Source organism: Microcebus murinus, chromosome 5 (genome assembly GCF_040939455.1).
Source record: "Microcebus murinus isolate Inina chromosome 5, M.murinus_Inina_mat1.0, whole genome shotgun sequence".
Lineage (NCBI taxonomy): Eukaryota > Metazoa > Chordata > Mammalia > Primates > Cheirogaleidae > Microcebus > Microcebus murinus.
In genome coordinates this window covers 85,181,030-85,195,061 of record NC_134108.1, presented here as the reverse complement: position 1 = coordinate 85,195,061, position 14,032 = coordinate 85,181,030, and the positions used below count along the sequence as shown (strand labels likewise).

Sequence of the window (14,032 nt, the reverse complement as noted above, 5' to 3'; positions counted from 1 at the left end):
TTCAAAAATGTTTCTAGCATTTGGGTTAGGTTAGCCTTCAGTAAGCTCAAAGGCCAGGGATCAAAGTAGGTAAAAATAAAATTCTCATCTTTATTCCTTTGATTTTATCAGTGCTTCATCAGACACTGAACACAGTAGTATTCTATTAATAGGCCTAAGAATGTATTAATTACTAAATAAAATGAAATTTATGTAGCAATAGAATAATTATCTTAATAGATTAGAATTTTTGATTTATTAAATATTTTAACCCCCCCTCCATTTCCTGTTCTTCAGAACATAATCAGAATACATGACCTATAGCAGATGACAAACTTATTTATGAGGGAATCCTATAGGTAAGGACCTGAAATGAATGGCTCAAGTTGTGGTATAAATTATGGGAAATATTTAATATATTAGCTGTCTGAGCATTTTGTTAAATTCTCTGTGCCAGGGTGTCCTCTAAAAAAATATAGGGACTGATAACTTGTAGTCACAGTTATTATAGGACCAGCAATACCAGAGACATAGATGGATACAAACATACCCATACGTATGTATATATACACATATGCACAGTCACAAAATACATACATCTTTGTACATTACTTCCAATACATTTAAATTTAGGTAAAGTTCTTGCATTCATTTGACTAATTTATTGATCTACTATAAAATATCTTTCAGGTGTAAAGGTGAAATAATAAGATATTCAATAAATGGGAAATTCATCACAAAACTGCTTAAAAGGATATGCTAAATGGTGATTATAATATATATGGTGAAAGACATTATTTGGAAGCTTGGAAATAAGAGCAATATAAAAGGGAACAATGGAAGTCTAAAGAAATATTGGCTATATAAAATGAGAAAATAGCATCTTGTGCAGTTTTAAATATCTATGAAATATATATATATATATGTATAAAATATGCATATATGTCTGAAGGGGATTAAATGTCATTAAAATGTTTAAAACATTGCATTGTCTGGGATGTGGTATGGTAAGTGAATTACAAATGTTACAGTCCCTAGGGTAAACACTTAAAAATTAATAAAAGTATGTGGAATATAAAAAAAGAGAAAATATAACATAGAATGGATTAAACAAATGGAAAAAACAAATAGTGTAGGCATATATTAGGATTTAAACCCACATATAAATGAATTGCATGAAATAAATGTGAATTAAAATCCCCAATGAAAAACAAAGGAAAAAGTAACATCAGACAAATGAATAAATTAATACATTAGAACAATGAAAATTAGGCATAACTGAGAGCTGGGTTCCAGCTGAAGCACACTCTTGGTTGAAACATACTACTGAATTGCTGTAAGAATAAAAGTTAACAGATAGGCAAAAAGAGCAGTTTATGAAAAATTTTTATTCCTGGAATTTGAAAATTTTTGTATTACCAAGGTAACTTAGACCTAAAAAGAGAAGAAAGCTGTGTAGCTGGCATTTGGGAGAACAGAAAACCATAGAGCTTTGCAAGTCAAATTTACAACATATAATACTGTAGCAGAAAAGGAGTTTGCTTTAGGATAGCAGTATGGAAATTAGATAAAAAGGAGAGGATATATCATGGAGGCTTAGCTCAGGCTCATCTTAAAAAGGGAAAGATTGGACCTAGTTGTCTATACCAACCTGGATCCTCCTACTCGTTGAATGAGTTTTCTAGACCTCTTTCATTTATAAGAAAAGTAACAAGAAAAGTAACAACTATAAGAAAAGTAAAAGGAAAATGTAGTTCCTTGTGTCAAGGAGCAAGAGAAACCCAATGTTTGTCTTTGAAATAAAGACAAACATTGACCTATATGAGAATTTAGCCTACCACTTGAGAACTCTTATTTTGACCATAAAGAATTTTAGAAAACAATAGTGCTGAAAGTGTCAGAAGGACAGCGAAGAAAATTAACTAAAAAAAAAAAAAGAAACTTTTGAATTCATCACTAAAATATAGATATGGATAACATAGGAATGGCAAAAAAGGCTATAGCTTGAAAAACATCCATTGTCATTATTGCCAAAGTGTAAAGTCTTTGGGAGAATTACAGATAATAGCATTGGAATCAGACTTAAATCATGTAGGATGCACCCAAGTATTTGGCCTTACCATGTACATGTATCAGCTTCTTACTCCAGAGGTTAGTTGTCTCCTGCAGAGAAGACTGGACTAGTGCCTTCCTCAAGCTGTGCTGAATGGTAGTTCACACTCAAAAGCGAATTTTATGTTTTAGGACCCACACAAGCTCTCTTCATTAATATAACTTACTGGGTTTAGAACAGTTTTGCTCATTGTGGTTCACAGACCAGCAGCATAAGCCTCACCCCAGACCTACCAGACCCTGGAGCTATTGAACAGGAGACTCTGGAGGTGGGGCCAACAACCTGGTTTATAACAAGATCTCCAGGTGATTCTCATGAAGTTGGTGATCCACTGTTCTGGAGATTCAGAGACTAATATTTAATCTGGAAATTTTATGATCATGCTAAAATTCCCCCAAAAGGTGATGAGGATTAGAGAAAAAGGTGATTGCACCTGATATGAAAGGCATGGTAAAATTCTTTTAAAACACGTTAACACATTTCTGTAGAAAAACACCTGAGTATGTAGATAGAGGAGGGAAAAAGAGGGCAGGGAGAAATCAAATGGAAAGGGGAAAGGGCAGGAAAGGATTATATGAAGAGGAGAGAAACCAGGTAGAAAGGGGGCAGTCAGAGAATACTCCAGATGAGGGAGATAAAACTGATAGAGGGAAGGAACGAGATATAGGGAAGGAAGGAGGAAGGAGGAAGCAGAGAGGAAGAGGGGCATCGATTTTAAACTGCTTCTAAAATTTTCTGCTTTCAGTGGGATTAAATTCACATACCTTGAAAAATTTAGACAGATCAGTCCTTTTACATATCATGGTGTGAGAGGTTTAAAAATAGGACTGAACATTTTGAACCATTTTGTGGAAACCCACAATATATATATATATTTTTTACAATTCACTGGAAAGAAAAAGTACCTATAGAAGATATAGGCCTTGATGATAACATGGGCTCTGGAGGCTTATGCTGGGTTTAATTTGAAAAATAAAGGAAAAATAATCCTATTTTTAATCTGCAGCTGGGGAAATGGCTCATATCAATTTTATACTATGTACCAATGGTATTATGTATATATGTGGCATAACAATATGAATAGTATATATATATATATAAAATACATATTAAAAATCAACTAATCAACTAATATACAATTGATATATGTATACTAATATATAATTAGTCAACTAACATATAATTGATATATAACATGATAGACTGTTCATTGATTATGTGCACAAATACACATATGCATATATCCATGCAAACAGACTATGCATCAAATATCAAGTGCTATTTTTTATTAGTAACGTTATTATGAAGAGTAAAATTCATTCTTTATTCCCATGATCCCCAACCCCTGGGCTGTGAACCTGTACGGGTCCCTAGCCTATTAGAAACTGGGCTGCACAGCAGGAGCTGAGCAGTGGGAGAAGGAGTGAAGCTTCATCTGTATTTACAGCTGCTCCCAAGTCCTTGCATCACCACATAAGCTCCATCTCCTGTCAGATCAGCAGCAGCATTGGATTCTTATAGAGTTTGAACCCTACTGTAAACTGCACGTGTGAGGGATCTTGGTAATGCATGCCTTATGGGACTCTAATGCCTGATGATGTGAGGTGGAGCTGAGGCAGGGATGCTAGCGCTGGGGAGTGGCTGCAAATACAGACTATCATTAGCAGAGAGGTTTCACTGTACAATAAATGTAATGCCCTTGAATCATCCCCAAACCATCCCAGTCCATGGAAAAATTGTCTTCCATGAAACTAGTCCTTGGTGCCAAAAAGGTTGGCACAGCTTTATTCTATTTTGTGTATAATTGATGCTTAACTATATATTTACTGATTTTTGGAAGATATTCTCTTATTAAAATAGTTATATAAATATATTTTCTAAGACACTTATTTAAAAAATACTGGCGTGTTTTATGCTATTTTATTTTTACTTAGAACATATTTGAATGTGAAGTAATGGTACCAACATTTTAGCAAGCTTACCAGAATTTTTGCACTCAAATGTATTTCTGCCTTTAAAAAAGCTAATCTATGTGGCCATACATTTATTCCAATGATATCACCATTTCCGTTTTTGGAACTTATCTTTTTAAATTGCTTCCAAAACTTCCAGCATTTTACATTAAATGCTAAATAGGAAAAATATTTTTCATTTTAAGATGGAAATCCAAATAACTTTCAGAATTGGGTCTGGTTAATATAATGGAATATCAAACTGGATAAAACTTTTAAAAATTATTTTATTTAAGTGTGATTTATAAGTGACAATATTATTTTCTTCCTGTACAGCCACTATACTGCTTTTTATTATATAAGGCAATGATAATAATGAAGTTTTGAAATTATTATAAATAATCATTTCAATGTAACACCAAGCATAAAACCTAAAGTAAAATAAATTTGAATGCTTAATTTCTAATACTAAGTGTTGAAAGCTGCTTTATTCTACACTGTGAATCTTTTCCTCTATGACTTTTCGCAGGATAAAGTAGGTTTGTGGCTTTATTTTTCAAATCTTATTACAGGGTATCAAAATGACCTAGACAATACCAAAGTCAAAGGTTTATTCTTATACTAAAAAAAAAAAAAAAAAAAAAAAAAAAGCCACTCACTGTGCTTACACAGCCAAACAGAAAGTTGAAGTGCAGTACTGAAGCTGTTTAGGCAGAATTATTGGGAGGTTACGGCTGCCTGTTTTTCTCTTCAGATCTTTGACATATACTATCATATTCCCAATGCTTCAGCCTGGCCTTATTAGCCTCATTTACATAAGCAATGTTGTGTAGTCAGAGATTAAATTGCCCAAAGGAGCAATCCTATTATTCAACTGAAGGCATTTTTTACTTCACCAAATGAGAAAGCAGGTTACGATAATAATCATTAGACACATTTGAGATACGTCAAATAAATGTATTAACAATATTATCCAGTGGAGAATTTAATTTCTCAGGAAAAACTTGCCTGTAAATCCTGGGACACACTTGCAGAAAAAATATCCACTTAAATGTATATTGGTTGCTTCATTTTTGCAGGGCACAGATTTACAATCTTCAATTTCGATTTCACAGATGTTTCTTTCATGTCTTTGCAGATAGCTACAGTTACAATTGTGCAAATGGGCCAGGCAGAGGGCATGCACTGATGTACTCTGGTTTCCTAAGCAATATTCAAGATTGACAATACAGAATGTGCCGATATAACCAAGGGAACAGCTGCATCTGAAACACACAAAAAAGGAAAAACCCTATTAGCCATATATATTACTTTGACATATTTAAAAATTTAAGTCACAAATTTATTTAAATACACATGAAGAATTATTTAATGAAGACAGTTGTGGGTGCATTTTTAAAATATCCTCATAGAAAGTGTCTATTCTTGGCAAAACTTAATTTTGCTTATTGTACAGAATGATGAGTGAAAGTAATTATGGTGCCAAATAGATCTAGGCTCAAATACATGTTCTGCCATTTAATTGTATGTCAGCTACGATAATATCATGAAGTCTGCCTAAGTTAAATGACAGGGTATGCGTGTGTGTATGCATATATTATATATATAATAGATAATTCAAACTCAATTTGTCACTCATGGCAATTTATCCAAAGTGTAGCTGAAAGGCAATGCCAAGGACTCCTTAGATATTTTATAAGAGCTATAATATTTTGAATTTTAGATATCTATACACTTGAACACATGACTGCAATTCATGAATTATTTTAATTTTGTTATATAGATTTTAATAAATTTGCAAATCTTGGTGAAACTTTGCTTTAATAGCATACATACAAAATTAATTCCCACAGGAATTTCTATTATTCAATATATTTTCTAGTAATTTTTGATATATTAATAGTTTTCTATAACTGAAGAAAATTGTGAAAGATAGTATTTTTGTTAATGTATTTGAAATATTTTCAGGTTTAATACTGTGAGCCAGGCTATCTATCAACAAAGTAAAAATATTTTTCTGGAGTTAGAGAGACATGGGTTTTTATCTTCTTTCTTCATTACATACACAGACACACACACATCATTTTAGTACCTCATTTATTTATAAAATTATTATATGCTGAACAAATATTCTTAGGTCTTCTCTATATCTAGGCATTAGCTTATGTGATGTACATTATGAGATGTCATTTTAATATAATGACACATTATATAATATACCAATATGTATTTCTTTTGATATTGTATATACATGCATAAATTGAAAACAAAAGCATGAGGTGAAAAAACCATAAATGTAAATCATAGTGATAATGTTAGGACCAAAGTAAAGTATTGTGATTTTCAAGTTCTTTACCAAGTATTCAAAGGGCACTTAACATAATCATATAAACATGTCAATGAGTTGAGAAGAGCAATGTCAAATCACTTTGCTTGTTATTATTAATAAAAATTAACCTTCTGAACCAAAGTCTTTACACTCATAACTCTGTAAGATGGCAAGTGTTTGAAGCCAGTAAAAATGATAAAAGTCAATTAGTTCAAATTTTTCTTCATGTAGTTGTGAAAAACTTAGCCATTTAATGCAATTTGCCAAGGATCAGTGAAATTGTTAATGGTGGTAATAAGTATACTGGATGCTTTGATGTATTCAAAGCTCTGACATTGGGAGAGAGAATCTTGCTCTTAATTCTTCTCTAATTTGCTTGGTAAATAAGTCTCTGTGTGCCCTGGTTTCTTCCTCTGTAAAATTCTCAGTTGTACATCTATTTTACAGAAGAGAATTAAATGTATTTCTTACTGGGCAAGTAACTGTTACCTCCTTTCTCAAACACTCTCACCACAGAGTTACTTGAAATAAAGTTATAGAACACTGTTACTTCCCTTCACTACCTCTTCCACTTCTCCACCCCCCTCCCCCAAAATACCTAGGTAAATTCAAAACAACTGTTACATGGCATAAAAGTTTGCCGGTGCCAGGGCTTTTTAGCCATATTTGTGTAGATTGATTATTAATAATGCTCTTTCACTTTCAAAAGTGTTCTGGTTTGGGTGGTAAATTACATGGTATCCTGCTTATAATGCCAAAATTATTAAGTAGCTGTGTACCTCAACTATATCAGTTTTAGTCATTGTAATTCCATTAGAATAAAAAAGAAAGACAAAAAAAATTCTTCTGTGAACTAAATAAAATCTCAAGCCCCCCAGCTTACTGAATGGACCCCCTCTTGGCCAAGAGGATGCCAGAAATACACGAAAGCTGCGTTGCTGGCCATGAGAAGAGAGATCAGATACGCCTTGTCATACCCGCTTCCATTCTTGGTGATATCCTTTATAACTTGTTAACAGGCCTCAGGTTATGCAAGACAAGGCTTAAACCACACCTGCAGGTCCTCAATTTACTTAACAGAATTTTAGTATGTGTTCAGTGACTTGTCCATGAGCAATAAACTTACCTATCTTAAAACATTTAGACAAAGCCTTGTTTCTTTAACCAATTACAAATCATAGAATCTTTAAACCCACCTATAATCTGTAATCCTCCACTTCCAGATGTCCTACCTTTTTGGGTCAAACCAATGCACACCTTCCATGTATTGATTTCTGACTTTACATCTAATTCCTGTCCCCTGAAATGCATAAAACTGAACTGTAACCCAGCCACAGGGAATCTACTTACTCAAAGCTTTTTGGGCGTGGTTCTCCAGGCCACGCTCACACATATTCAGCTCAGAATAGACCTCTTTAAATTATTTTACAGAGTTTGGGTCTTTTCTGTTGACAAGATGGTGTACAGATGTGAGGCTCAGAGAAGACTCAAGACCTCCCAAAGAAGTTTGCCCGAACTCAGCATTAGGTACGAGTATGGCCCCCTTGAGCCCCTGACTCTGAGCTTGTCCTTGTACAGAATTTTTAAGTCCTCCTGAGACCCAGACCTCCTGCTGTTGTTTGATGGGCCTGGTTTATTCTGAGCTGTCTCTCCATTTTCTTTTTCTGCCTAGTCTGAACCTGCTAACTTTTTCTATGATGTTGAGGTAAACTCAATGTTTATGGCATTACTAATTAAAGGCTACTTGGAGATCTTGCAGCCAGCTCTAGCTAAAATGTAAACATCAAAAACTCATTTTTAAGCTAAAGGGAATAAAAGAGGTTTTTAAAATCAAACTGCTGTGAAAACTACTCAAAACTTTGCTTCATAGGCATAATTAGGTTACTACCTATCAGGGCAACTAAAGTTTAGCCATGTAAACAAGTTCCAGTTTTGTCAGAAGAAAATTTGGGTCCAGCTGTCCTTTGTAAACTAGTGAGTCTGTATTACTATTAATATCTCATGACTAGAGTTCTGAGGTAAAAGCTACTGGAGCTTTGTGTGTGTGCATGAGAGTATACATATTTAGATATACTTTGTGTATGTACATTGTGTATGTACATATGTTTATTCCTACATGGTTCCAGACATGGCTTAAAAAATAAGGGAGCACTCACAAATTAATTAAGCAAACCCAAATTCTTTTCTGGTTCACATGAATTTAGTAATCTTTGGTAAATAAACAGGGTTGTTAAAAAGAAAAAAAAAAGGATTTTTGAAAAAGTAAGAATAAAAGTGTTTTCAAATTATTAACATACATTTTTTGTCTGGGTTTTACTGGAAATTTTTTTGTTCTTAAGGTATCAGGGCTTCATACAAAGACTACAAAACTATAAACCCAACCAAAAATCAAAATGATCTATGTTTGTATGATTTTTGATAAGTAAGGTAAATTTAATATTGTTGGTTTAGTGATAATAGCTAAATCTCCTGATTTATAAACAAAAATTCCCACATGTTTAGCTTTAAATTTCCCAATTATGTATATATGTAGACATGTCTAAACAACAACAAAAAAATAAGTGTCAGTAAATTAGAATAAGTAAAACATGAAGTAAACAGGAACACAAAAACCGAAACTTATGGTTAAAGGTTTATGAAGATATTTTGATTTCAGTCTTTTAACCCTAGTTGTAGGTGTAATTTCTTCCACTGATTTCAATGTTTGTGGAAAAATTCACATAAAACATATTTCTAACTCACTCTTTCTATAATCTCTATTTCTATAATCTGATACAGTATTGTTATGGATTCAGAGCTGTCCTAGAAATTGTAGTTACAAGAGGTTAAATTGGAAGCTTTAATTTTCCCTTTGGTCTTGCCCACTCTAGATGTGTCCTACTCTTTGTAAACTATCTGGCTATGTGTACATTATGGTTGCCATAGCAAAGTTTTTGCCTAGGGAAAAAATAAATAATAAAAATAATCCCTAAGCTGTTAATTATTATATAGTAATTTAAGATAAACAAAATGGTTATTAAAATCCAAAGAGAATATCAAAACAGTCTTACTCTTTGGAAGTACATGTACTCAAGTTTACATCCAAGTTGGAAAATGTTTTGAGACTATTTAGATTGTTTTTAAAACAGTTTAATCTTGATAGTCATGTAAAAACACACACACAAACATGTTACAACTTTGTGTCATTGTCTGAGTGCTAGGAATTGGTGTTGAAGGTTTTTTGCACTTTATTCAGGTGATGTCATGTGGATGAGGCTCAGAAAACTACCCTAAAATGAAGGCCTCAGAAGCAATCCATGCAGGATAGCCTTAATCAAAAGGAAATAAGTTTGTAATTTTAATAGTTTTTATCGAAGTCCACTCTAGGAAGGCTGTAGCAACTTATATTTTCATTTTTGATATTTTTAAATTTTTTTATTACAGCATATTACAAGAGTTCAAATGTTTAGGTTATGTATATTGCCCTTGCCCCACCAAAGTCAGAGCTTCAAGTGTGCCCATCCCCCAGACAGTGTGCACTGCACCCATTATGTGTATATATCCCCATCCCCTTTCCCCCTCCTCACCCCTCCCATCTCCCCAACACCCAGTGAATGTTATTACTATATATGCACTTAACTGATGATGTGTAAATCCAGTGCTTGTTTTTCCCCTCTTGGGATACTTCACTTGGTAGAATGAGTTCCAGTGCTATCCAGGATAATACAAGAAGTGCTAGACCACCACTGTTTTTTTGTAGCTGAGTAGAACTCCATGGTATATATAGATCACATTTTATTAATCTACTCATGTATTGATGGGCACTTGGGTTGTTTCCACATCTTTGCAATTGTGAATTGTGCTGCTATAAACATTCTAGTGCAGATGTATTTTTTATAGAATATCTTTTGTTCTTTTGGGTAGATGCCTAGTTATGGGATTCCTAGATCAAATTGTAGTTCTACTTAAATCTCTTTGAGGTATCTCCATATTGCTTTCCACAGAGGTTGTACTAATTTGCAGTCCCACCAGCAGTGTGTGAGTGTTCCTATCTCTCCGCATCCATGCCAACATTTATTGTTTGGGGACTTTTTGATTAAGGCCATTCTCACTGGAGATAAGTGATATCTCATTGTGGTTTTGATTTACATTTCCCTGATTATTAGAGATGTTGAGCATTTTTTCATATGTTGTTAGGCATTAGTCTATCTTCTTTTGAAAAGTTTCTGTTCCTGCCCTTTGCCCACTTTTGATAGAGCTGTTTGATTTTTCTTGCTGATTTTTTTGAGTTCTATATAAATTCTAGTTATCAGCCGTTTATAAGATATGTAACATGCAAATATTTTCTTCCATTCTGTAGGTTGTCTATTTGCTCTCATGATAGTTTCCTTGGCTGTGCAGAAGCTTTTCAATTTGATAGGATCCTATTTATTCATTTTTGTTGTTGCTGTGATTGCTTTTGGGGTCTTCTTAATAAATTCTTTGCCTAGGCCAATGTCTATAAGAGTTTTTCCAACATTTTCTTCTAGAATTCTTATAGTTTCTCACCTTACTTTTAAGTCTGTTATCCATTGTGAGCTGATTTTTGTTAGAGGTGAAATGTGCAGATCCTCTTTCAGTCTTCTACATGTGGCTATCCAGTTTTACCAGCACCATTTATTGAATAAAGATTTTTTTTCCCCCAGTGTATGCTTTTGTCTGCTTTGTCAATAGCTAGATGAGGATGGTTTTATGTCTGGGTTCTTCTCAGTTCTGTTCCATTAGTCTATATCTTTGTTCTTGTGCCAGTCAAATGCTGCTTGAGTTACTATAGCCTTGTAGTATAGCTTGAAGTCTGGTAAATTGATGCCTCCCAATTTGTTCTTTTGATTAAGATTGCTTTGCCTATATGGGATCTCCTCTGTTTCCATACAAAGTGTACAATATTTTTTTCTATATCTGTGAAAAACAATGTTGGTATTTTAATAGGTTTTGCATTGAATCTGTAGAGCACTTTGGGTAGTATAGACAGTTTAACAATGTTCATTCTGCTGACCCTTGAGCATGATATTGTTTCCCACCTGTTTATGTTCTCTGCTATTTCCTTCCTCAGTGTTTCATATTTCTCCCTGTAGAGGTCTTTTACCTTCTTAGTTAAATATGTTCCTAGATATTTTACTTTCTTTGTTGCCATTGTGAAGAGTATTGAGTCTTTGATTTGGTTTTCAGTTTGACTGTTATTGGCATATTGAAATTCTACTGATTTGTAACCTGAGATTGTGGTTTCTTTTTGTTGGTTATCCATTTTTTCTTGCCTATCGAGTTTTCTTATGATCCATGTTTGAAATTCTTCTTCTGTCATTTTAGTGTTCTGAATTTGGTTGATGTCCATTACTAGAGAGCTGATGTTCCCCTTTGATGGTGTGCTTTCTATTTAATTCTTCATATTTCCAGAGTTCTTTCTTTTATTCCTTCCCATCTGGAGCAGCTGTTGCTTGTTACCTTTAGATTTCTGTTTGAATAATGACATGCACTGTTTAGTCTCTGAGCCAGTAGATGGTCTTTGTGGATGAGATTCAACCACGCCCTGTATGATGAGTTAGTAGATGCACTTAAAGGGTATGCAGAATGACCTCCCTGTTAGTAGGGGGCACTTGCTGGGAGGAACAGGTTGCAGTGTTGTTTTTGGGTCCTGTAACCAGCTCTCGTTCCCCTGGAGAGGCACTCTGGTGCCTCAGGTGGTGGGTGGGGACCTGGGACTTCCGGGTATGTCCTTGTTCTCCACCTCAGTAAGGGCAGGTGGGTGAGTGAGTCTGGGTGGAGCTGGATTGGATGAGCCTGCCCTCAAGCTCCACAAATGCTGTTATCAAGGGTCAAAGTTCTGTTCTCTGCTTCTGAACAAAGTTGCTGGGGAGGGGCTTAAATGGCCCCACTCAGCAGAAAAGTCTTCATGTGGGGGTGGGAGTGTCTGAGACCTGCAGTTTGGAGCAGGCCTCTCTCATTTTCACCCTCCCTATTCCATGAGGTCTCTGCCAGTAGGCAGGACCTCAAGCCAGTGCATCTCCCCTGGTTGTAGTGCCAGCTATGAGGGCCCTGCCCAGGAAAGGAGCCTAAGCTGGGCACACCGCCCTCTTGTGGGAGAAGGGTTGCCCCCCAAGCATGCTGATCTGACCCTGAAGGCCCACACACCTCAGTAGGCTCATTCACAAATATCCCTTCTCTGCCCTGGGGCAATGCAATAGAGACCTGAGTGTATGAAATTTGGTCTGTAGATCTGCCCCCAGGGCACTGGAGATCAATCACTGACACTGCTAGGGAGAGGAATGCTGGTCTCAAGTCACCTACAGGGTGCCCAAGCTGGATCAATTTCTGTTTTGGGATTTGCCCAGCTCTCCTGGAGTCACTAGGCAAGTGGCATCTAGGAGGGCTGATGGGTAGAGAGCTCACAGTCTAATTATCCCTCAGTCCACTGTAGGGCTCCAAAAAGATGGGTTCCGTTTTCTGCAGATGCCTCTAGGTGGTGACTAAATTGTCTCTCTCAGCAGCCATGAGTAGGGAAGAGTAAGGGAGGAATGAAGCAATATGGCACCTGCTGATTGGCTCAGGTCTGTGGGCCGGGAGGTGCCCTGAGGGAGCTGGGAGCCGGGTGCCCTGTCCACAAGAGGCTCACCATTCACTAGCATCAGCCATCTTTGGGCTGGTGTTGGCAGGTCCCTCCAACCACTCAGGAGCCCACTAGCAATCCAATGTGCAAGGAAGTGGAAATTTAACTGTTCTGCCTACTCTTTTCACTGGTCTCCAAGTCCCTCAGGAGCCTTTTTCTTTCCAGTTTTCCTGTGCAACTTCTTTTCCTGGAGTCAGGCACCGTTCCTTACAACCCTCATCTGATCTGTGTTTGTCTGCCTTTTTTTTTTTTTTTTTTTACTTTCTTCTAAAATCTGTCTTTCTTGCAGAGACACTCTGGCTGGCGGTTTTTCTCATCTGCCATCTTTCCCTTCCCTTGCAGGTAGATATTTTCCAGGTCATGTGGTCCCCAAAATCCCCAGGCTGAGATCCTCCCAGCTCCAGGTCCAGCAGAAAGCAAGATTGTCCCCTCCCACTGCTCAGGCAAGTCCTGGGATGAGCATCACCAGACCAATGTCAACCATATCCACACTCCCAAACTGATCACCATGGTCAGGATGTGTCCAGTTGTCTGACAGTCCCATTTCTGATATTTAAGAATGCTGGGATTCCCAAACCCTGGAGAGATCTGAATATCACAAAATGTTTTAATATTTACCAACCTCACTGGAAAAAACTATCTTTTTTGCAATGATTTTCATTTGTTTAATTTATAAATAACTGCACATATCTTTTTATACAGTTACTGGCCATTTATATTTTTGTTTCTTAATAGGTACCTATTTGAGGCAATATTTCTACACTATTTGTTTTTTTTAAAAATTGTTTTGAAAAATTTTTATTTTTCATTTTTATAGATAGATGAGTTCTTCATATTTTTAATCCTGATTTTATAATTAGTTCAAGAGAAAATAAGATATTAATACTTCCTTTGTTTTTTGTATAATTCACTCTAGCCTCTTTCATTTCTCCCCTGTACACTGCAAAACTAACCCAACAATATGTTGCCTTCTAATGGTCATTGGTTGGAAGTTTATTGGGATGTTCTTAGAAAGGTCTACCTTCTGATGCCCTGGA

The 14,032-nt window shown here is 35.6% G+C and overlaps 1 protein-coding gene across 1 annotated transcript in view; it reads right to left on the bottom strand.

Annotated features, from left to right (window-relative positions):
* Positions 1 to 14,032, bottom strand: part of EYS (EGF-like photoreceptor maintenance factor) — a 1,642,296-nt gene that overhangs the window by 1,329,761 nt on the left and 298,503 nt on the right. Inside the window, 1 exon segment of the mRNA XM_020287130.2 lies at positions 5,053 to 5,309. Coding sequence (XP_020142719.2) covers positions 5,053 to 5,309 — 257 coding nt within the window.